Source organism: Pogona vitticeps, chromosome 3 (genome assembly GCF_051106095.1).
Source record: "Pogona vitticeps strain Pit_001003342236 chromosome 3, PviZW2.1, whole genome shotgun sequence".
NCBI classification, from domain to species: domain Eukaryota; kingdom Metazoa; phylum Chordata; class Lepidosauria; order Squamata; family Agamidae; genus Pogona; species Pogona vitticeps.
This window is the reverse complement of record NC_135785.1, coordinates 171,525,083-171,548,390: the sequence shown is the minus strand read 5'-3', so window position 1 is coordinate 171,548,390 and position 23,308 is coordinate 171,525,083. Positions and strand designations below refer to the sequence as shown.

Below are 23,308 nucleotides of genomic sequence, written 5' to 3'. Positions count from 1 at the left end.
TGAAGTCGACGCGGAAATGGATGGGCAGCCAGTGCAGTGCGGCCAGAGTTGGAGAAATATGTTGGTATTTTCTCACTCCGGTGAGGAGTCTGGCCGCCGCATTCTGCACCACCTGAAGTTTCCATGTCAGCCTCAAAGGCAGCCCCACGTAGAGCGCGTTACAGTGGTCTAATCTTGAGATTACGAGCGCATGGACCAAGGTAGTGAGTGCCCCCGTGTCGAGGTAGGGCCGCAGCTGGGCAATCCACCAAAGATGGAAAAAGGCGGTACGGACTACCGACGCCACCCATGTTTCCATGGTGAGCGTCGGGTCCAAATATATGCCCAAGCTGCGGACCCCCCTCTTCGCGGCCAGGGTCACCCCCCCAAATGTGAGAGAGTCACCCAAGCCACCAACCACAGGGCCACCCACCCTAAGAACTTCCGTCTTGTCCGGGTTCAGCCTCAGCCCGTTCTCCTGCATCCATTGCAGTATGGCCTCCAGGCAACGCTGAAGGGACAGGACGGCATCACCTGCAGTTGGTGAAAAGGAGATGTAGAGCTGGGTGTCATCAGCATATTGATGGCACGAAGCCCCACACCCCCTGATGACCCCTCCCAGCGGCCTCATATAGATACCAAACAAACAACCCTCACTGAGGTTTTCTTGAAATTATTGTTGTCTAATGTCCTGACCACTTGTTTGTTGTCTAATGTCCTGACCACTTGTCTTCTTCCATATGGCATATTTGAAGCAATTTGTATTTAGATCTTTATTAATGTATCCTTTAAACTTTTTCATAATTTTTTGTGGTCAACTTACATTTGTTAAAGGTCATTTCATTTTTTTTCTATTCCCATTAAGAATATTAAGATCACCAATAGATTGGAGCAGATGAAATGGTCTCCAGCAGTGAATCCCAACCTTGAGTACATGTACCCCCAGGGGTACGAACCAGGATGTTTCAGGATATGTGAAAAAAAAATGGCAGCAAAAGCCGCATACCTTAACAGTATAAGACAAGATACAATGAAAAAGTTGTGAAATTAATTGAACATTATGATGAATGGTGCAGCAAGTTTGTTACTTAACCTCAAGAAAAACCCTATCCCCTCACTTTGTTATTCTGGCGGACGGTGGGGAGTCCTTCCCTAAATTATGTGTTGCAAACATGCCATGGCAGCATGAATCCCATTCCCAACCTGTTCCAAACAGGCTCAACTTTCACTCTCCTCCACTTAATGAACATTAGAGTGCTGTTGCACTGGTTACTATATAAGCAGGTACCTCACTCAATCCTGTGAGCAGTGTTCAATGAGTGAGTTCTTCCGGATCTTCTCTATGTCTCTTCTCTTTGTCATTGCTTTTTAATCTCATTATTGGGCTATTTATTTACAGCTCCAACTTTTAAATTTGAAATAACAGCAACCATATTAATTACAAACATGTTGCTAATATGAAGGATACAGTTTATTGAAATGGACTGCCAAGGGTTACACAAGTGAAGAAAGGATGGGAACCACTAGACTACAGGACGTCTTCTTGTTTTCATTACCATGTCCAAACCAGCCCTGACATTTGCTTCATGTTTGGGGGAGAAATGGTTAACTAATGAAAAAAAAAGGAGTCTGCTTCTGTGATTTTTCCCTTGCTTGGTGTCTCTTTGTGAATGGTAGGGAGCACAAGAGGGTATATTGCAGACCCTCTTGATTGCTGTCCTTGGAGTAGTCAACTTAAATGAGTGAGCTTCTAAATATTTGTTCACTATTATTTTTAAAATACCTTTTAAAATATTTTTACAACCAGCACAGAATCCATTTGTGAGCACAAATCCCAGTTTATCCAGGAAGGAGTCAAAAATTCTGTTGGGTCCTGACTGAGTCGAAAGTTCAGGTTGCCACAGACCTGGAGCTGATTTCTCCTTTGAAAACTTGTGTCAGGAGCCTGGTCACAAAAACCCTGAGAGAATGTTTACTGAAAGCACTCAGGGCTGGGACAAACACAACGGCTCTGTGTCTTTGTATTGCAGAAATACTTTGAACATGGCTTACAAAATTATATGTTAATTATTTGGCGATACATGGCAAAATGTCCCCATTTCTGGAGGACTGTCACTCCATTACTTTCTCTAAAGCAGGCCTGTTTTTCTTTTTGACCCTTCAAAGACAAAAACAAAAAAACCCTACACACACTTGTCTTTTGGCTCTGCTTCTGTGACCTTTAATTGCCTTAGACTGTCCAAATACATTGGTGCCCCGCAAGATGAATGTAATTCGTTCCATGAGAATCACTGTCTTGTGAAAAAATCATTTTGTGAGGTTCCCTATGGGAACCTGGCAAGATGAATGAAATTTATTCATCTTGCGAGGCATAGGTCTCGGGGAAAAAAAGTCTTGCGAAGCCTGATGAGGGAGTTGTGATCCTAAAAGGTTGCACACAATTTAGTGCTTTTCCCTTTTTCTAAAGGTTGATTTAATAAATATATAATCCTGATATGTAAATCGGAATTATAGCTTTGTTTATCGGTCAACAAGTCTGCCTCTGTGATCCCTACTGATTGAGGGATACCAAATCTAGGTATCCAGCAGCAAGGATGAAGAGGAAGGTTACAGGCTACTGGAAGCCTGGGCTTGAATTGCTAGGTAATACGACTCAGTTTGGCTTATTGATTTCTTCCCCCCTATCTACCAGAGATGGGGACTCAAGTCGTGGGACTTGCTGTCAAGTTGGATTTAAGTCGCACGGGTGACTCAACCTGGACTTGATTCGAGTTTTCTTTTCCAATGACTTTGACTCAACTCGTGACTCAGAACCCGCCCACCTCCTCTCTTTTTTTCTGGTGAAAAGGCTTATTTTTAATAGGGACTTGGGACTTGGTACCAAAGACTTGGGTCTTGGACCCAAAGATTTGCCACCATCCCTGCTACCTCCTGCAACATTTTAACTCCACACCTGGAATTTATTTAAAGCTGGACTTTATTTGGCAACAATGGAAGACCTTTATTGTCAGCCATGAGTGGCTACTTCCTGCTGCAGTTTAACACCCAGATTGTTACCTGAGAAAACTACCTTAGAGTATCTGCTATTTCTTTCTTCAACTATCACAACTGGAACAGGATGGGACATACTGTGACTTTAATATCTGACTTTTTTAATAAAAACTTTATATATCTCTTCTCTTTAGCCTTCTCCCTCTTTCCAGCTTTTGTAATGCCATGCCTGATGATTGGATTGTGACCCCAAAAGCTTGCACACATTTTTTAAAATTTTTGAAATTGACATAATGAAGGTACAGTATAATAGTAACACAGAATTTGGCTTTTGGTTAGTCCATTTTTATTTTTTCCCTAACTGATTAGTCACAGTGCCTCAATGGGCACTGCTGTCCTTTCTACAGATGTGGTAAGCTTGTTTGCTGTATTATAGAACATTTGAACATTTAAACATTTCTTCTCTTCCTTTAGGAGAAGATGATCTTTGCATCGGTATGGCCTTGTTGGATCTCGTTTGCTTATTTTTCATTCGGTCTTTGTAAGTCACCTTTGTTACTTGTCAGTTTGTTTAACTGCTATTAGCCACATTACAATGAATGTTGTCACACTCCCAATTACAGAAATTCATGTACAGTGGTGCCTCACTAGACAGTTACCCCACATGACAGTTTTTTCACTAGACGTTGACTTTTTGCGATCGCTATAGCGATTCGCAAACCAGTGATTCCTATGGGGGAATTTCGCTGGACAGTGTTTGGTCCCTGCTTTGGGAACCGATTTTCGCTAGACAATGATTTTGACAGCTTCCTCCACGCTCGCAAAACGGGTGTTTTCGGGACCTAAGCTTCGCAAGACAGTGATTTAAGCAGCTGATTGGCGGTTCGCAAAGCGGCTTTCCTATGGCCGATCTTTGCTAGACAACGACAATTCTTCCCCATTGGATTGCATTAAACAGGTTTCAATGCATTCCAATGGGGAAATGCTTTTCGCTAGACAATGATTTTGCTAAATAGCGATTTCAGTGGACCAGATGATCATTGTCTAGCGAGGCACCACTGTATCAGTTAATCAGACTCACACAAATTGCTGGTTTGTCTGCTTCATGTCTAATTTTGTTTCCCCCTTAAATATAGCAATAGGGATTTAAAAAACCCATAGGAAACATTGCAAAGCGATTGCTTTTGTGATCGCAAATAGTTCGTCGCTATGCGGTTTCGTCACTAAACAGAGTGCCCGTTAAGCGAGGCACCACTGTATAGGTATTTTCCACTTCCAGTACACCAGTCATTTCAGGGGGTTGCATACTGACGTACAGTATCCCTGGTATCTCTAGTCCCCGCAACCTTGCCACTTAAGACCTTTCTTGGAACTTAGCTGCTACCCTAGACAACCACCAGTGGCAAGGGTGACTGATTAGCACTTAAGCTTCCCCAGCACCTTATTTTCCTTTCTGCTTCCTTTCCTCTGATGGATTCATCCACATCAGACATTCCTGGGTTCCTTGCTTTCTGTTTTGCCTCCACTCTCTTCCATAAGGCTCTCATTGTTGCTGTCTCTGATGCCTCCTACTTCACTCTGTTTTTTTAATTTGGAGAATTGTCACAGTGCAAAATCACCCCATCCACCCTGTTATATCATTCAGGTGCCAGGTCATTTCTAAAAAGAGCAGTGTGTTTTTCAGGATGAGCTTTGGACTGGAAAAGTGGAACAACAACAAAAACCCAGTGAGTTCAGGCAGGAGAGAAGGGTTCAGAAAATAGCCAAGCCCACTTAGCTCCTTTTCGTGTTAGTATAAGGCAGGGATGGGGACTCAAGTCATGGGACTCGCTGTCAAGTTGGATTTAAGTCACACCGGTGACTTGATTTGGACACGACTTGTTCCCTCTCTCCCCCATGTCTTGGACTCGATCCACGACTCGGAAATTCACCCTTCCCTTTTTTTTCCCGGGGAAAAATACTTGTTTTTAATAGGGACTCAGACTTGGTACCAAAGACTCAGACCCAAAAAACTACCAACATCCCTGGTATAAGCTGTCTTCTGGATAATAGGAATTAAAAAAAAAGAACCTGTAGAGACCAATCAGATACATTTTACAGAACAAATGCCTTGTCTAGATGAGCCGTAACATTCCTGAAAATGGACGAGCTGCTTTAAGAGGAGATAATTACATTGTTTCTTTCACGTATAGTTTCATTTCAAAACAGTGGGGTTGAACTACAGTTTATTTCATAGTTCTTCCATCAAATATGTATATAAGTGTTACAGGAAGACTTTTTAAAAATGTTTGCTTTAGTTCGCTGAAGCAGATAACTATAATCTGTAGACCACTTATAAGGTTACATGATTGCCTTACAAATCAGTATATGTGCCTGTGTTGTGTTATCAAATGGAAGAAAGAACTGGCTTCTTGAGCTTTTTTTTTTAAAGCAAGGAAGTCAAATTTAAGCATCAAATAAATTTCCTTTACACCTTTTAATGAGGTTTATAAACTTCAGCAGTGAGTTATGCATGCAGGTGTTGGTCGGGACACTCCCTCTTCTGGTTAAGGTTGGCATTGAATTCAACAGGGTGAACCACTTCTGAACTTGAGAAAGTGGGAGAACCTTGTTTATTCCCAAATTCCGTAGTGGGAATAGAGCTTGAAAAAGTTACTTTTTATTGCAAGTCCTAGAAGGCTGATAAAAATGAACTGTTTAAGCTCTTATTTGGACCCCTTTCTACATTTTCCTTCACTTCCTTCTCTGTGGTTTCAAACTGTATATGCTGCAGAGTATGAAGAATGGAATACTCCACAGTCCATAATATTTTGCTTTGTGTCTTATTACTCTGTTCCTCCACTGGGAATGTAGTAGATGCCAGATGTTAACACCGCCCTCTTTGGGCTCCAGGTTGATCTCCCTGTGCTCTGAGCAAGGGGGAGGAAGCCTCTCCCAAAAGACTTCCATCAAGATATCCTGTTATAGGAAAGGATGTGAGACAGGGAGAGAGGGCTCAGATGCTTCGGCAAGGATACAATCTGAACCATGGAACAATGTTTGGGCAAGCCATTTTTGCTTTCTAATCCCTTTGTGCTTTAAGTGGGATGATTTAATATGACTAGCTAAATAATTTCAAATTTTGAGCAAACTAATTGCAGAATTAAAGAAAGAGAGATGTTTTCAGAAATTAGGCTAGAAGCAATAGAGGATGATGGGTGAGCTTGAAATGAATGTTCACTGACAAGGATATTTTTCTCTACTTCTTCTTCTTATTACTTTAGATTAGTGGTTCCCAACCTTGAGTCCTCAGATGTTCTTGGACTACAACTCATAGAATTCTTCACTGCTAGCTAGCAGTGATGGCTTCTGGGAGTCTTATTTCAAGAACATCTGGGAACCAGAGGTTGGGAACCACTGCTTTAGAGAATGCCAGTACTTAAGTATGCAGTCTTGAGGACAAACAAATCTGCATGCAACTGAATACCTAAAACACATTATTTTTCAAATCAGCATTTACCATTATTGTGTGCAAACGTTTTGCCAGTGTATTGATTCCAGTATATGTATTACATCAGTTGTCACAGTGATAAAACTACTGTAGTTACATAAACATTATATCCATTTTATTTATTTATTAGGTATAAACTTTCCCACCTTTGTGCCTGTAGGAGAGCCGTGGGCCATTCGCTGTCCACTAAGACTGTTACCTTCTTTACAATCCAACTACAGTATTACTTGGTATGGAAACGGTAGTGATATACCTATAACTAAAGACAACTTCTCTAGGATCCATCAACGAGGAGAATTGCTTTGGTTTATCCCTACATACATAGAAGATTCGGGATTTTATCACTGTACCATTGAGTAAGTTCAAGTTAATTGTTCTGCAATGTAGCAATTGAAAATGTAGCTCCATAGATCTGATTTAAGATAATCCAAATCAAAGGTGTTCAGATTTATGTCTTTGCAAGACGGTTCCCCCCCATTGGAACACATTAATTACATAAGACCTACTTTTTTATCCCAAAAAAGTGGGGGAGAAATTGTGTGCTCCTGGCTTTCCAGGGTCTGCCTCCTGGAAAAACAGCAGCATACACTTTCTCCCCCACTTTTTTGGGATAAAAAGGTAGGTCTTATGTAATTTATGTGTTTCAACAGGAGAAAAAAAAACATCTTATAAAGCATCACCAATGGGGGCTATGGCTGCAAATTCAAATGATAAAGGATGGTGAAAACAGCCAGGAACCAAAGGGCAAAGAGATTGGAAAAACACCAGGATAATCACAAACACAATCCCCCATTAACACAAATTATGCAGTTGAGTTCCCTACATTTGGGGAAATCACAGGGATCAGCAGCACACCCAAAGTACAATGGATGATCCTCCCCCTGGGAAAGTTACTTTTATGACATGGTATTTCCCCTGCAAGGTATGAGTTGGAACGGCCCTTGCACCTCCTACCCCCTTCTGTCCCCTGACCCTCCAAGTCATGGTGACCCCTTGGCTGCACAGCCCCAGTCCTGCCAGAGGCCGAGAGAGCTCCTCAGTGTTTTGTGGTGCCCTGCGGGACCCCCATCAGGGGCTGGGTGTTCCTCCCACAATCCTCTAGTGCACAGGTATTAGCATATATTAGCATATATATATATATATACACACACTAGACTTTTTTTCATCTCTTTTTTTCCTCATCAGGAAGTGTTACAAAGGCAGCAAGTCCTGGTGATGTCTTATATTGCATTCTTCCTCTTTTTCTCCCCTGTGGTAAAGGATCAGGGCAAAAGGAGTCATCATTATCAGGAGCAAGGGGGCTGCTTTGGTTCCTTTCATCTTCTTTCTTTGCTAGAGAGAGAAAGAGGGGGATGGCCATCTGAGACCCACTGCATTTCCAAAGGCAGTGCAGGTGAGGGGATTGCTTTTCCCCAATATGGTATGGGGAACTATGTTTTGCAAGACGATGTCTTCTATGGTCAATTTTCGCAAGACAATGATTTCCCCCTCCCCCCATTGGAACGCATTAAATAGATTTCAATGCATTCCAATGGGGAACTGGGTTTCACAAGACTATGTTTTCGCAAGGCAGCGATTTCCGTGGAACGAATTAAAATCATCTTGTGAGGCACCACTGTATATGAAAATGTTAGTTACAGAGAGGGTGGTCAAGTTGCGGACAATCTCTTCCCTTTCGTTGTGGTTTTTTTGTCAATATGGTATGATGGAGGATTGAATGATATCTATAATGGCATAAGTGGAAATCATAACGAAGATGAATTACCAGCCTCTGAATTTATTTTTGGTTCTGCTTCCCAGCATTGGTCTACCTTAATTGTTGGGTTACAACATCAAATTTGGGTTCTTTTCTTAGCTTCAGCTGGTAGAAAGGATTCTAGATGCTTTATCTCCAAAAGGCACAAGAATGGCAATCTGTGGCTTTCTTAATGTGGCAGTATGATTACCATAACATACAATCATGGCCAAAAATATTGGTACCCTTGCAATTCTGTTAGAAAATGCAACCCTTCTCTCAGAAAATTGTTGTAGTTGCAAATGTTTTGGTACTCACATGTTCATTTCTTTGGTTTATGTTGGAACAACACAAAAAACGGAGAAGAAAAGTCAAATCTGATATAATCCCACACAGAAACCCAAAAATGCACTGGTCAAAACTATTGGCACCCTGTCTAAATAGTAAGAAACAATTGCTTTTCAAGCATGTGATACTCCTTTAATTTGTATTTAGACACACCTGTCTCAAGTAAGAGGTGTGAGCAATATAGTAATCACACTTGCAACCAGTTAAGATGGATAAATGTTGACTCAACCTTTTCATTGTTTGTGATACTGAGCATGGAGAATAGAATGAAGTGTAAAGTGTAAATGTCTGTGGATTTGAGAGAAAAAACTGTGGAAAAACATTGACAGTCCCAAGGCTACATCTCCAGAAATCTTAATGTCCCTGTGTCCACTGTGCGCAATGTCATCAGCTCATGACACTGTAGCTAACCTCCCTGCACGTGAATGGAAGAGCAAAATTACTGAAAAATTACAACAAAGGATTGTTCGAATGGTGGATGGAAAACACAGATTAACTTCCAAACAAATCCAAGCTGATCTGCAGACACAGGGTACAACAGTGTCAGCTTGCACTATCCGTCACCATCTGAAAAGGGACGCTGTGGAAGGAGACCCAGGAGGACACCACTGCTGAAACAAAGCCATAAACAAGCAAGACTGGAGTATGCCAAAACTTATGTGACAAAACCACAATCCTTCTGGGAGAACATACTGTGGAGAGATGAGACAAAAGTAGAGCTTTTTGATAAAGGACATCATGGCACCGTTTACAGAAAAAGAAATGAGGCATTCAAAGAAAAGAACACAGTCCCTACAGTCAAACACGGTGGAGCTTCAAAGTTGTTTGGAGATTCCTTTGCTGCTTCTGACACTGGATGCCATGACTGTGTGAATGGTATCATGAAATCTGATGATTTCCAAAGAATTTTGGGGTGCAACGTAGTGGCCAGTGCCAGAAAGCTGCGTCTCCAACAGAGGTCATGGGTCTTCCAGCAGGACAATGACCTGAAACACACTTCCAAAAGCACTCAGAAATGGTTACAAACAAAGCGCTGGAGAGTTCTGAAATGGCCAGCAATGAGTCCAGATCTGAATCCTATAGAACACCTGTGGAGAGATCTCAAAACAGCAGTTGGGAGAAGGCACCCTTCAAATCTCAAGGCCCTGGAGCAGTTTGCAAAAGAAGAGTGGTAGAAAAATTCCAGTAGAGAGGTGTAAGAAACTCATTCATGGTTACAGCAAGCGATTGGTTTCAGTTATTTTTTCCAAAGGTGCTACCAAATATTAAGTTAAGGTTGCCAATAATTTTGGCCAGCACATTTTTGGATTTCTGTGTGGGATTATATCAGATTTGACTTTTCTTCTCTGTTTTTTTGTGTTGTTCCAACACAAACCAAAGAAAAGAACATGTGAATACCAAAACATTTGCAACTGCAACAATTTTCTGAGAGAAGGGTTGCATTTTCTGACAGAATTGCAAGGGTGCCAATATTTTTGGCCATGACTGTACCTTCCACAGGGCAGCTTTGTAAGTTGCAAAAGGACTGCATCTAATTTAGGAAAAGTATGTTATGGAAATGGTATTAACTGGAAATAATGTCAGTGTGTTAAATAGCTAGGATTATGGCTTGCCAGTTGAAAACAAACAGTCACTCCTCTGAGACAGAGAGGGAGCGAGAGGGGTTTCAATTAAACATTATGAAAAATGTATTTAACTTAAGAACTGTTTAACTGTGGAATGAACTACCCCACAAAGGTGGTCGTCCATCCGTTAGGAATGCTTTAGCTGTGCATCTCCTACATTGACAGGGCATTGGAGAAGATAAACCTTGTGATAACTTTCAAATCTGCAATCCAACTCTATGAACATGTATGTAGCTCAGCTCTAAGGAAAGGCCATTAGCACTCAACTACATGATTACTGTATATACAGTATATTAACTACATGATTCCTTTGTTAGATTAATTACTGTCACATGGGGCAGTTGTATTATTATAATGCAACACGAGTGAGGAAAAGCTTATCTCTTCCATCCCCAGCTGCTTTTCCAACCAATAATTGCACCTCGAAGCTACCAGTGGCTGCCCTGGGGAAAGAGTTTCCGTTGAGTTCATCTTCAGTGTAATCTGTAGTTTGACTCTTAAACATTTGGTTGTAAGTGTCCTTCCCATATTTCCTAGAAGAATATAATAGAAATATTTAAGTTTCAAGGCACTTGCAGAGTAATATGAAACAGCACAACCTAAGATTGGAACAGAGTTTTACTGTATGGGATCCTGATATAATTCCTGATCATAACAGTTTAGGCAGCCATTTCAGATCCGGTTATGATTTTGCTGTTGCTCCTAAACATTAACATTGGTGTGTTGTGTGTGAGGCATATTAACTACATGATTAATTGAAATACTGACATTATTTTGTTGTTACAGTAATTCAACAAGAGACAGCAAGGAACTAAAAGTTGTTGAGAACAGCGATGGCTTATGTTTTAATGAAGAAGCAACCTATCCTCAGAAAGTAGTGTTGGGTCAAAATGGAAACTTGGCTTGTCCTGATCTCAATGATTTTGAAGATGAAAACACAGAATTTGATTTGCAGTGGTACAAGGTAGATGTGTGAGTGTGTCTATAATGACCATTGATATCTTGCTTTCTTGTAGAACAGTGGTTCCCAACCTTGGACTTCCAGATGTTCTTGGACTACAACTTTCAGAAATCCTGGCCAGAATAGCTATAGCTTGTGGGAGTTTTAGTTCAGGAACATCTGGGGACCGAAGATTGGGAACCACTGTGTAGAATAGTAGTCATAACAGGAGAAAGATGATGATACCTTTGGATGAAATGTCTGTAGAACCTCTAACATGTGCAGCAGGACCTCCATATCTGCGGGATCAGTATCTATGGTTTCACTTATACACACTTTGAAAATATTTAAAATATTAAAAGAAAAATTCAGAAAAAATATTTTCACATGTATTACCAGAATTGGCATCTAGAGAGAGACAGAGATTGTATAACAAATTCCCTTTGTTGAAGAGCATCATAGCATGATCTCTTTTGCCCTCTAGTAGCGAGTTCTGATAATTATGCTAAGATTAAGATAATTATGATAAGATTATGCTATTTATAGCATTATCTGTGGCTTTCAGCATGGCGGGGGAGTTTGGAACCAATCCCCCATGGTTAATGGGGGTATTACTGCATTACACCAGTGGTCCCCAACCTTGGGCCTCCAGATGTTCTTGGACTACAACTCCCAGAAGCCTTCACCACCACTTTTACTGGCCAGGATTTCTGGGAGTTGAAGTCCAAGAACATCTGGAGGCCCAAGGTTGGGGACCACTGCATTACACTATACCTTGAACTGTTGTACAATGTACGTATATGTGCTGCAATCAGTTACTATAATCATAAATTATTTGTCTTTTTTGTGTATGACTAAAGTATGTAGATGACATTAGAAACAAAACAATATTTGTAAAAAGCAAATTTGCTTTAAAAACAAAAAAAATGTAGAACATGAATTGCCGTATGGGTCTCAATTATTATGGATTGCATTGATACTCCATGTGCTTTTGCTTTTATGTGCAACTTCTTTCCACACTCTATCGAGGAATCAGGTTTGTTGCTTGCAACTTTCACAAAATTTGTTTATGTTTCAGGATTGCAGTCCTAAATTGTTGGAAGATAAGCGATTTCAGGCTTTGGGACATAGTCTCTTTATTAATAACCCGTCTAAGAAAGATGAAGGAATGTATATATGCCAGGCAAAATATACCTACATGGGAAAACAGTATAATGTTTCACGGGCCATTAATCTGACAATTTTGGGTATGTGTGTTATTTTACTTCTTATTTTTGTCTTTGGTGTGTACCTAAAAACACTGGAAAGGGTTGCCATAAATCAAAATTGACTTGATGGCATCCTATTGTTAATTATTATTCAATAGTTCCTAAAAAAATTGTCTCTGAATAACAATGTGTGATCTTTTTAGTTGTTGTTCTCTGATGCCCGTGCAGCTTCTGGAGCAGTGGAAAATTCAAAAGCAATATGTCTCTGACTGTTCACAGAATGTATGTTAGATCAGATAGACATGTCCATGTATGCCCAGTTGCAAAATGCTTTTCTTTTGGTTGGAAGCCATGATAATTAGTATTGCATTGTGTTGCATAACTATATAAAACATATGTATCAGTTGAATCTAACTTTATTTGGAAGTACCCTGTTTTCCCAAAAATAAGACCTAACCTGAAAATAAGCCCTGGTATGATTTTTCATGATGCTTGTAATATAAGCCCTGCCCCTAAAATAAGCCCACTTAAGTGAAACCCCGCCTTCCACCATTGTGCAGCAACCAGAAGAAGATGACATGACTGTGTTTGAATAAATGTAGATTATTGTATATGAAAAAAATAAAACATCCTCTGAAAATAAGTCCTAATGTGTTTTCTGGAAAAAAATTACTATAAAATCATGTCTTATTTTCAGGGAAACATGGTATTAGTGTGCACATTTATACAGTATTATGAACACAGATGGGCATGAACCAGAAAAATGGCGAACCACAAAATTTCTGAACTTTTTCACAAACTGAACCACAAACCAGTTTTTATTTTAAAAAGTTCATGTCTGGGAGGAGGGAAAACTAAAGCCTCCACCCACCCACCTGCCCCATCCCCACTGCTCCTGTTGAAACCCTACCTTGTGCTACAACCTTCTCCTCTTCCTCTTCTGCCCAGTATTCCCTCTAATGTTCCGGATCACTGGGTGGAGCCCCACCGTGCGCATGGGATTCCAGCCACAACCAGAAGCAAATGGGTGTCCTTGATCTAGTGCTGTGAGGCTGTGCAGCCACATGGCTTAGAGGTAATGTTGCCTCCCCCACTGCCCTTTTCATAGAAAACGGTCTGGCTTCCCTTCCAGGAGCTTGGCCTGCTGTCCCTGTGTGTGGCACACATATCAGCTGACAGGTGTGCATATGTGCAGAGACAGCGGCCTGGCTGCCATGAGCTGGACCTGCTATCTCTGCACATGTGCATGCTGTGTGTATGCATCAGGGAGATCAGCTGGGGCCCCAGTGCATGCACAGAAGGCAGTGCCTGGGCTCCTGGAAGGCTGCACTGCCACCACCGAGATGACGCTGGAGGAGGAGGAGGAGGCAGGACCAGGTAGGACTTGGGGGCAGCGGAAAGGGTATGGGAACAGGTTGTGGGGGCGAGGGGGGAAGAAAATGGGCAAAACCAAACCACTGAACCGAAAATCGCTGTGAAAGTTTGGTGGTTTGTTTCATTTTGCTTTGTCGGTTTTGACGAGCCTGAACCAACCTGATCCAACGAATGAGCAATTTTTCAATGAACTTCCTGGTTTGTTTTTTGGTTTGTGCCCATCTCTAGTTACAAATACTAATGTCTGGTCCCAGAACTGGAAACATTTTGTTTTGAGGTTATCAGTAAATGCTATATAGTAGTTCTGTCTCAATATGCATCATAAACTAATGTTCTTGTCCGCAGTTAAAAAGGAAATATTCAGGAAGTTTAAAGAAGTTAAAATTGTAGCAATGTAACATAATTGTTTCTTTCACATTTTCTTTGTTAGATCCTCCACCAAAAGTACCAGTAGAGATCATTTATCCCAATAATAATTCAATTGAAATAAAACTTGGTAAGCTACTATTCAATTTTATTTCAAAATGGTTTTAAATTTATGATCCCGATAAATTCTAAAACTTTATTTGTATTTATTTGCAACCATTTTTTCTTCTGTGTAGGATCCAGTGTTATCATTGAATGTAATGCCTCAAGAGGTTTTTTGAGAGTGTCTTTATTTTGGGATTTTGGTGATGAAGAACCTGAGGATTTTAAAAGCACACACATAAAATATAGGTCGGTATTACATAAAAATTCCATTGGTACTTGCATGAGCTCTTTTGCTGGTTATCTTCTTTGACAAGACACTGGAATAATTATAAATTAGATTAACATATAATTGTTGAAAGGTCTCATTCAGGTGCAGTAGTTTGTTAATTTAGTAATCTGATAGGAGGCATGCAGGAATTTAAAATGTATTTCTTCTTTTTTTTCTTTTGTATATCTTTTGTTAAAATGTATCTATGTGAGTTGATTGCTTAAATCCAGTAACAGGGCTTAACACTACATGGTGTTTTTTCTTTTTGTAAATTAGAAATTTCTGACCACCAGGGACGTGGTGGCGCTGCGGGCTAAACTGCAGAAGCCTGTGCTGCAGGGTCAGAAGACCAGCAGTCGTAAGATCGAATCCACGTGACGGAGTGAGCGCCCGTCGCTTGTCCCAGCTCCCACCAACCTAGCAGTTCGAAAGCATGCAAATGCAAGTAGATAAATAGGGACCACCTCGGTGGGAAGGTAACAGCGTTCCGTGTCTAAGTCGCACTGGCCATGTGACCACGGAAGATTGTCTTCGGACAAAAACGCTGACTCTGTGGCTTGGAAATGGGGATGAGCACCGCCCCCTAGAGTCGAACACGACTGGACAAAAATTGTCAAGGGGAACCTTTACCTTTACCTTTACCTGACCAATTTTCAGAATTAGACTCTATGGTTTTCCAGTGATGAAGGGGTTGCCAAGAGAGCCTTGGGACCTTTGGGGGTGGATGGGGAGATGGAATTTTTTTTCATTAAAACAGCAACAACACAACTGATTGTGTCATCAACAGTGTATATTCCACTATTGGATTTCTATGAATTTATTTATCCACAGTATCTGGGTGTTGGTGAGAATCTGCTCTGAAGTTCCATGTGCCACCTTAAGATGGAGTTGTCTTTGGCTCTAGTGATGGCAGAAAGACTCATTAGAACAAAGCTAGGATGCAGTGTGTTTTAGAACTCAGTGGTAGCGTATATGCTTTACATGTGAAAGTTCCCTAGTTCAATCCCTGGCATTTGTTGGGAAGACTGGGAAAGATCTGAATGCTGGAGAGGTAGTGCTAGTGACTATTTACAATACTGAGCTAAATGGAATGGGCTAAATGGGAAGAGACTATGAGGTTGTGTCTTATGTATCTGTAGTTGCAGCATAATAGCACTTGAACTGGTGTGGTCATCCAATAGTCCTGTATAGACATGGGGATGAATAAAAAAATGGATTGCAATATTCGTCAGAAATCGCTGATTCGTTAAATATTCGTCCCTTCATATTCGTGGGTTCCAGAGACCCCCACAAATACGAAGGGGTGAAATTAAATAAATAAATAAATATAAATAAATATTTCCCCATTTTTACTCATCTCCCATAGGAAGAGAGGGAAAGCTAGCCTTCCCTCACTTTCTATGGCTTTCCCATTCTGCCTACCGGCCCACCAATCAGCTGATTGGCAAGCTGATAGGCAGCCACCCACCCCACAGTCTATCCCCCACACCCTTCCTATCAGTGCCTTATCTGCTGCCCATGCCATGGTGATTATGGTGGGGGCGTCAGTGCGGGGGTTAGGTTTTCTTTTTAGTAACCCCCACGAATTGACAAATAAATTCATGCTTTGTTGGTTCATGGGGGGAGCTTCATGCTTCATCAGCTTTGATGAATCACGAAGCAGGATAACTCGCCAAAATGGTGAGTCCCCATCTCTAGTCCTGTAGCATGCATTCCTCCTCCTCCTATTACTAGAATGAAGGTGGCTGGGACATACTTGTCATAGTGGATCTAAACATCTGAAATATGTCCAGCGAAGAGTATTTTCCATGCTAAAAATACCTGTTTCTTATCCTATCTCACATGCATTCTCTCTCTCTCTCTCTCTCTTAACACACATGCACATGTGTATGCACACACACACCCTGAATCTATATAGTCACCCAACCTTTCATTTGTGCCACCCTTTGTAAGAATGTCAGGTAAACTGATAAAATACAAACAAACAAATATGTAATAACCAATAAATGATGAAACAGTCAATTAACAATAAAACAGAAGCACCTAACCTCTTGTAAGCATCTGGATAAAATTAGTCAGATGTGAAAAAGCCAATAAAGTTGGCACCGGACATAGATTTTGCTGGAGCACTGTGATTAAGTTGTCTGTGTCCAGGAAGAGTCATAGCTGGCATATTAACCAAAGCTAGGCAAAGGCACTCCCCCTCCCACGACTGAGTCCATTTGGGGTTCCAGTGGCAAAGCTTGATCAAATAATAGCCCCATATTGCAAACATGCTCTCTCAGGGGCAGTGTGTCATAGTCAGAGCAGGGTGTCTAAGCATTTCCCATATCTGAGAACCAGCCACTGCAGGGTTTTGAATTTATCCGGGTTTACTCTGACATCAGCCTCATCAGTGGGTCTTGGCAGCAATTCAGCATCTGCGCAACCTCAGATAACTCTGATAACAAAGACAAACAGAACTGGCATTTGTTGTGCACTACTGCAATCTCATCCGACATCTTCTGATGTCCTCTTCCATCAGTTTAATCTGAGTGGTAAATAATCAACCAAGTTTAATATTGATAGTGTTCAAGCAATTATAGCATCCAGTGACCAAACAGGAATGTCAGAGCATTCCTGATATATTTGTATTGTCTGCTTCAGGATGAGCAATTGTGGCCCTCCAGATCTTGTTGGGCTGCAACTCGCATCATCCCTCACACTGGCGAAACTGGCTAAGATTGAAGGGAATTATAGTCCAGCATGTTGGTGTGGGGCCAATTCCAAAGGTTTTATATGGTGTATTGCCTCTCCTGAAGCTTGGAGTCAGATTTGGATAATGAAGCTTCCAAGAGCACTCTGTTAGGGAAAACAAACCTTGGAGCCCAAGTTGCACAGAGTCTCTTATCTGATAGCTTCAAATCCTTCCTTAATAAGCGGAGTAAAGACGTGGACGTATGAGAAAATGCACAGAGAGAGTTCTAATAAGACTTATAGCATTATATATTAGACTTGGTCAGACATATATACATGGCAATATATATATTGGCATAGATCTCTCAGAGTAACACAACATTCACATTCAAGTAAAGTAATGACCACCAGACTCACAACTGAGTGGCAAAGTACTGTTCTCACTTAACTTGCTTAAATAGTGAGAGCAGCCTATCACTGCAGACATAGCAGCTGAATGCGTGGTTGACAAGCATTACCTAGGCTTGTCCCATCTGTATGCTATCAGTCATCCATTGACTTGATGCTGCAGGCATGACTTTGCATTTTCACTACAGTACTAAATTTAACCTCTTGTTCACTTAAAGGAACAAATCCCGACACAACAACATCTAGAGACACATGTTTTCTGCCTCTGATCTAAACAGTCAGTTCTTCCTTTTGACAGTCCTCACAAAAGATATTAAGAATGAGAATAAGGAGACTCAAGACAGGTATTTGGTGGGCTCTGAATAGGGAGAATAACAGTAATAGCAATAGCAATAGTAAGCAGCAACAGCAGCAGCAATATGCTATCAAGTTGATTCCAACTAATGGCGATCCTATCCGAGGTTATCTAGTTAACTGCTCCCTTCTTCTGGGGTATGTTCCGGGCCTGTGCAGTTTGCACAAGGCCATACAGACTAGCAGTCCTAGGAGTCACATGAGGGAACTGAACTCACAACTTCCTGGTGCCTGACTGACTAATATATATCCTGATATGTTTATTGCAGAAGAGGATGTCTTCCCTTTTTTGGCAGCATCCATGCCTGAGCCTCCGTTCAAGGAGGAGGAGGATGTTACACTCTGTCATGTTGCATCCAACTTATGGTGACCCTATGAACGAGCAATCTCCAAACTGTGCTGAAATACTGGCCAAAATTATGCTGGAGATGTATGTGTGCATGAAAGGAAACATGGAAATTGCTGCAGCTTAAGTGGTTAGGGGTTGGTCACACAGCTGGTGCCTGCCACCTTGCCGGTGAGCTGCAATAAGTTGGGGCAGCTTCAGTCATTCTTCTTGCACAAATATAAATATTCTGCAGGATTTTGGCTAATGAATTCTGGTTTTAGCTAAGTTCTATCATAATTAATTATTTCAATGTTGTCAGCTGTACAGTAGCAGAAGGTGGCAGAATTCCACAAAATTAATTTATGATATTTATTTATTTATTTATTTATTTATTTACAATATTTTTTAGTCGCACCATTGCCAGTGGCTTCTGCATAATATATGCAATATTTTTTTCTCTTTTTAAAATGAATGACAATAGTGAACCACTTCTCGGAAAAATGATATGGAGATCAAAGTTTAATATTTCTAATGTGAAGTATAAGGACTACAGAAAATACTTCTGTGCTGTATCATCTTTTGGCCTGAAGGAACAAGTGGTGTACGTCCAGCTGCAGCCCCCAGGTAAGCTGTTCATAGATTGCTAGATAGGGTGCGTTCTGGACGTCTTTGGTACACAATATTTCATTGTATTCTTACACAGAGTTAATATAAGATGCTTTGAAACAAAACAAGCAATGGAGGCTTATGATCACTTCTATTTTTGGAAATGCTGTTAAATTGGGAGTAAACACTATCAGTAGCAGAGAAAGTGTGGCAGGTAAAGATTTGTACCTGCTTGTCCTGACAGGGGGCATTTTTGACAGAGCAGGAAAGGTGGATAGATAAGGCTGGATTTATAGGTTGCCCGTAGTCTGAGCAGAGTGGTGTACCTAAACCTGAAATTTAGGGGTAAAGTGCTGTGCCACTTGGAGCAAAAGCTGCACCTGATTGGATGGTATTGCTGGGAAGTTCTTGCAATGGGACTGAACTGGGGATTCCTCTCAGTGGCCTTTCCTTTTATGGGATGGAGCTCCCTAGAAATGCTTGGGTCAAAGAAGGGGAAATAATACTTTTTAGACAACAACTTCCAGATTCCTCCAAATAACATGTCCGGGAGAAATTTGCTACACAGAATTTTGGATTCCAGCTCTCAGAATTCTCCATTCTGGAGGTTCCACCTGACAGACCGACACATAGATACGCCCAAGTGTGACTCCCCTGGAGAAAGGCCTAACTGGAAGGCTTGATGGCCAAGCTCCCTGTTAAAAAAAGGAAGCTGTCCCAGTGCTTGCTTGGAAACTCCCAGTCCTAAGTTCTCATTGGTCAAATGATGTCTGCTCTTGAATTTGTTGCCTTCATCAGTTGTATAATCACTTGGAAATAGAAAATGTTTTTAGAAGAGCATCTATAGTCCACCCATTAGAGTCTTTCTTGAAAGGTCACAAAACGTTATGCAATCTTCAATCAATCAGTTACTTTAGTTACATACTGTTTGTCCATAAAATGCTCCAAACATTTTGATGTGAAATTCGAGAACATTAATGATACATTATGGGAATTTGTTCAGCCAAATAGTATCTAAAAGAAAACTGTGTGTTCATTTATTTATTTTTATTCTGCTTGTGTATGCTAACCTCTTATTCAATCTACGGAAGTACAGTAAGATTATGCCTCATTCTCTTTTTCCTCTTTGTCAACACAGCTCCAAACTTTCAGGGTTATTTGATCGGAGGCCTTGCTTCACCGCTCTTTGTTATTCTGGCAGCTCTGTTTGCGTACAAGTTTTTCAAAGTTGACATTGTGCTCCGGTATCGGGAAAGTTGTTACTCTCTTCATAAAGAAGGTAGGTTGGTGCTGACTTGATGCCCTCTGTTGGTCAAAGTGAGTCAATGCTTTTTAGGGAGTCTAAAATTTACTATCCTAGGTTGCCTATGAGTGCATTTACGACAGATTTGCTACCTACCAAAGATAACTGGGATTATTTGCTTGTTTTTCAGGTTAGAATAAAGGAGATTCAGTATGGCTTACATTTCTTCTGCACTTATACCTTATTTAAATATGTCATGATTTCTCGTTGGACCTTTGATTATAAAGTTTGCTAGCAGTTAGGGGACCTGATAGTCTGGTTCAGCTGCTATAAATAGAGTTCTGGTAAATGGAGAAGGATGAGGAGGAGCACAGCTGATTTGTTGCCATTTCTGTCACCCTTTGTGCATTGGTGGCACCTCCACGTATAGGTTCCTTGTGTTATAAATCACAGAGGTTGCTGCATGAGATGTTCCTCAATGCATGGCAAGTGATGAGGATGTAAAAGGAAGAGTGACATTATTGTCAGTCTTGCTGCTTCCCCTTAGTCGTAATAGATCATAACTCCCATAAACCCCGAGAAGTGCCATAGATTCTTTGCTGTATTAACAAAGACTTCTGGATATTACAATCCAAATACATTGACATGGCCAAGGATTAGTACAGGAAATATAGGTATTTTCCCTTTGGAAAGGTCAAGTGACATGTGCTTCTGTGGAGAGCACATCAAACTAGTGCTTTAATTAATGTGTTTAGAACTTTACCTCTCTAGCAAGAGGAAGAGTTCTATAAATTAGGTATTTTGTTTTGAAAAACTGGTTAGCACAAAGTCTTAAACGAAAGACTTTTGCCCCCATTCTTTAGTTTCAGATGGGAAGCTCTATGATGCATACGTGTTGTATCCCCAAAAAGGAACAGACTGTACATATTCTTCTGACATCTTTGTCTTGGATGTGCTGCCTGAAGTCTTAGAAAACCAGTGTGGCTATAAGCTGTTTATATTTGGAAGAGATGATTTCCCAGGGCAAGGTATGTATCTTATATTGCATCGTAAAGAGATATATTTGAAGACAAACCCTGAGCTAAACCATGTGACGTCACAACTTCATCTCCATCGCAGAGCACATGATTTGCATGCAAAGGATCTGAATCTAAAAGAACCAGATAGCCCAAGGCTGGGGAGCAGATGGTTCTCCATGTGTTGCTGGACCACCATTTCTCTTATCTTTAACCACTGGCTGTGCTGGCTAGGGTTAATAGGATTTGCGGTGCAAACATGGGAAGGGGGTTTTACATGTTTCCCAGTCCTAAATTAGTAAGTGATGATCTGCAGGCATGACAGCAAATTACTCTGCCATGCTGGTGAAACTAAGTACAGTTGGATTGGCTGGTGGCTGGAAAAGGAACCACTTAATGAGTGTGGGTGCTACTTCGTCTACAGCTTTGTAAGACTTATGGACAGTGCTCAGCTATGCACAGTGCTCACCTTGGAGATTTCAACATTTGTATTGATGTTCTCTCTGATCTTGTCTCTACACACACACACACACACACACACACACACTTAATGTCACTTTAAGGAACAAAGTCCCCCATAGGCTTGCCTCGGGCACTCCCTTATCTTGCCTTTGCTAAAAAATTAAAACTCTCTGCCCTCTCTTTTGTGGAATTTCCCATCTTGGGATTCCCCTCATATGATTGTCACCTTTTCTTAACCTTCAACATTGCTATCCACCCTTCCCCTCTTTGCTCCTGCCCTTACGTGCATGCTACTTGATACAGTAGGACTCTCAAAAATTTTGTCCTCGCCTCTTCTTTTCCCCACTTGATGAATTACAGCATCAAGATGGAAGGCCATGGTTTGCACACATGTCTGTTGTTAGTCACTCCAGGCTTTTAAATGTTGCACTAGTTTCCCTCTCACTGCTTTGCCATATAAACGTTGTCTTAGGCTCTCCAGTTTCCACCTTCAGTTCATCTGTATCCGTAACTTGTATAGCCTCTTGCAATAAAATCATTTCTCACTCTAATTTCTACTTTCAGAAAATAATTCTACTCCTTGTTTTGTTTAATGCCCTCACATTACTTCAGAGATTATTTTAAAATGTTTGCTCATTTTGTCCATTTTCATCTGGCATTTTCCTGGCTAAGCAATTCCAGAAATCTTTAACATTAAGCAATTTCAGGAACCTTTAACACTAGTCTGGTAGTTCCCTACTGTGGCTAGCTTCTCCTCTCCCTTCCCTCCCTCTGTCTCATATTCCTTCATCAGTGATTAAGATGACCCATCTTGATTTCTCCATTTCCTGTTCTCTGCTCCACATCTGTCTCTGCCTCCTGTATCTCCATCAACTCTTGATAAGTTGATTAAGCTAGAGACTTTTTCTAACCTCTCCAGAATTCCCCATGATCAGACCTCTACTAACCCTCATGTATCATCCCATTACCACCAGATAATCAAATCACATCCTACCATCTGCTTTGTTTTTTTTTTCAAAATTGTGTTCATACATACTTTCTCAGTCTTAAAACAAGAGCAGCAACTTTACCACTCTCCCTGTAACTACTATATGACTTTTCTTACAATTTGCTTCTATGCCATGACTTCAGTCTTGTAGTTCCTTTCTACATTATTGCCTTCATCCTTTGCATTCCACTGTAACTGGCTGTGCTTAAATCACTAATCCTTTTCAGATCATGCACCTTGAACTCTCTTTATGTTTGGCTCCTTTTCATGCTCTTGGCCTTCACACAGCTATGTTCTTATCTGGTTCTTTCTTAACATATTCAGTATTTCTTCTGGGTGAAGCATTTCTTTGCTTTCCCTCCTCCTTTTGAGATCTTTCTGTGTTCTGCATTTTCACTGGGCAAGTATTAGCCTCAAGTGAGAGATGAGTAGCCTTCCACTGTCCTTTGAGAAGCACCTTCCAGATAAGAATCCGATAATTTTGCATGTTCCATCTGCCTTGGGGAATGAAAAATGCCCTTTACTGGGTGCTAACTGGGTTTCCTTGAGTTAGACACTACTATGTGTAAGTGAAACAGCAGACCCCTCCAATCTGTTGCCCTCCAGGTATTCTGGACTACAACTCCCTTTAGTCTAAAGCAGTGGTTCTTAACCTTTGTTACTTGGATGTTTTTGAACTGCAACTCCCAGAAACCCCAGCCAGCACAGTTGGTGGTGGAGGCTTCTGGGAGTTGCAGTCCAAAACTCCTGAGTAACCCAAGGTTAAGAACCAGTGGTCTAAAGCACCAGCCATGGTAA

The 23,308-nt window shown here is 41.0% G+C and overlaps 1 protein-coding gene and 1 non-coding gene across 5 annotated transcripts in view; one reads left to right on the top strand and one right to left on the bottom strand.

Annotated features, from left to right (window-relative positions):
• The window catches only part of LOC110090152 (interleukin-1 receptor type 1), a 31,524-nt gene that overhangs the window by 4,792 nt on the left and 3,424 nt on the right, over positions 1 to 23,308 (top strand). For all 4 annotated transcript variants that reach the window (XM_020813708.3, XM_020813706.3, XM_020813707.3 and 1 more), the window contains exons 2-10: positions 3,445 to 3,511; positions 6,591 to 6,816; positions 10,955 to 11,132; positions 12,187 to 12,355; positions 14,121 to 14,186; positions 14,293 to 14,407; positions 18,677 to 18,819; positions 19,940 to 20,080; positions 20,908 to 21,072. In XM_020813708.3, the coding sequence (XP_020669367.3) occupies positions 3,451 to 3,511; positions 6,591 to 6,816; positions 10,955 to 11,132; positions 12,187 to 12,355; positions 14,121 to 14,186; positions 14,293 to 14,407; positions 18,677 to 18,819; positions 19,940 to 20,080; positions 20,908 to 21,072 (1,264 nt within the window). In that variant the 5' untranslated portion in view covers positions 3,445 to 3,450. The remainder of the gene's footprint in view (positions 1 to 3,444; positions 3,512 to 6,590; positions 6,817 to 10,954; positions 11,133 to 12,186; positions 12,356 to 14,120; positions 14,187 to 14,292; positions 14,408 to 18,676; positions 18,820 to 19,939; positions 20,081 to 20,907; positions 21,073 to 23,308) is intronic.
• Positions 7,225 to 7,390, bottom strand: LOC144588517 (U1 spliceosomal RNA). The gene has a single exon (XR_013544127.1). It is a non-coding gene; the product is annotated as a U1 spliceosomal RNA (small nuclear RNA).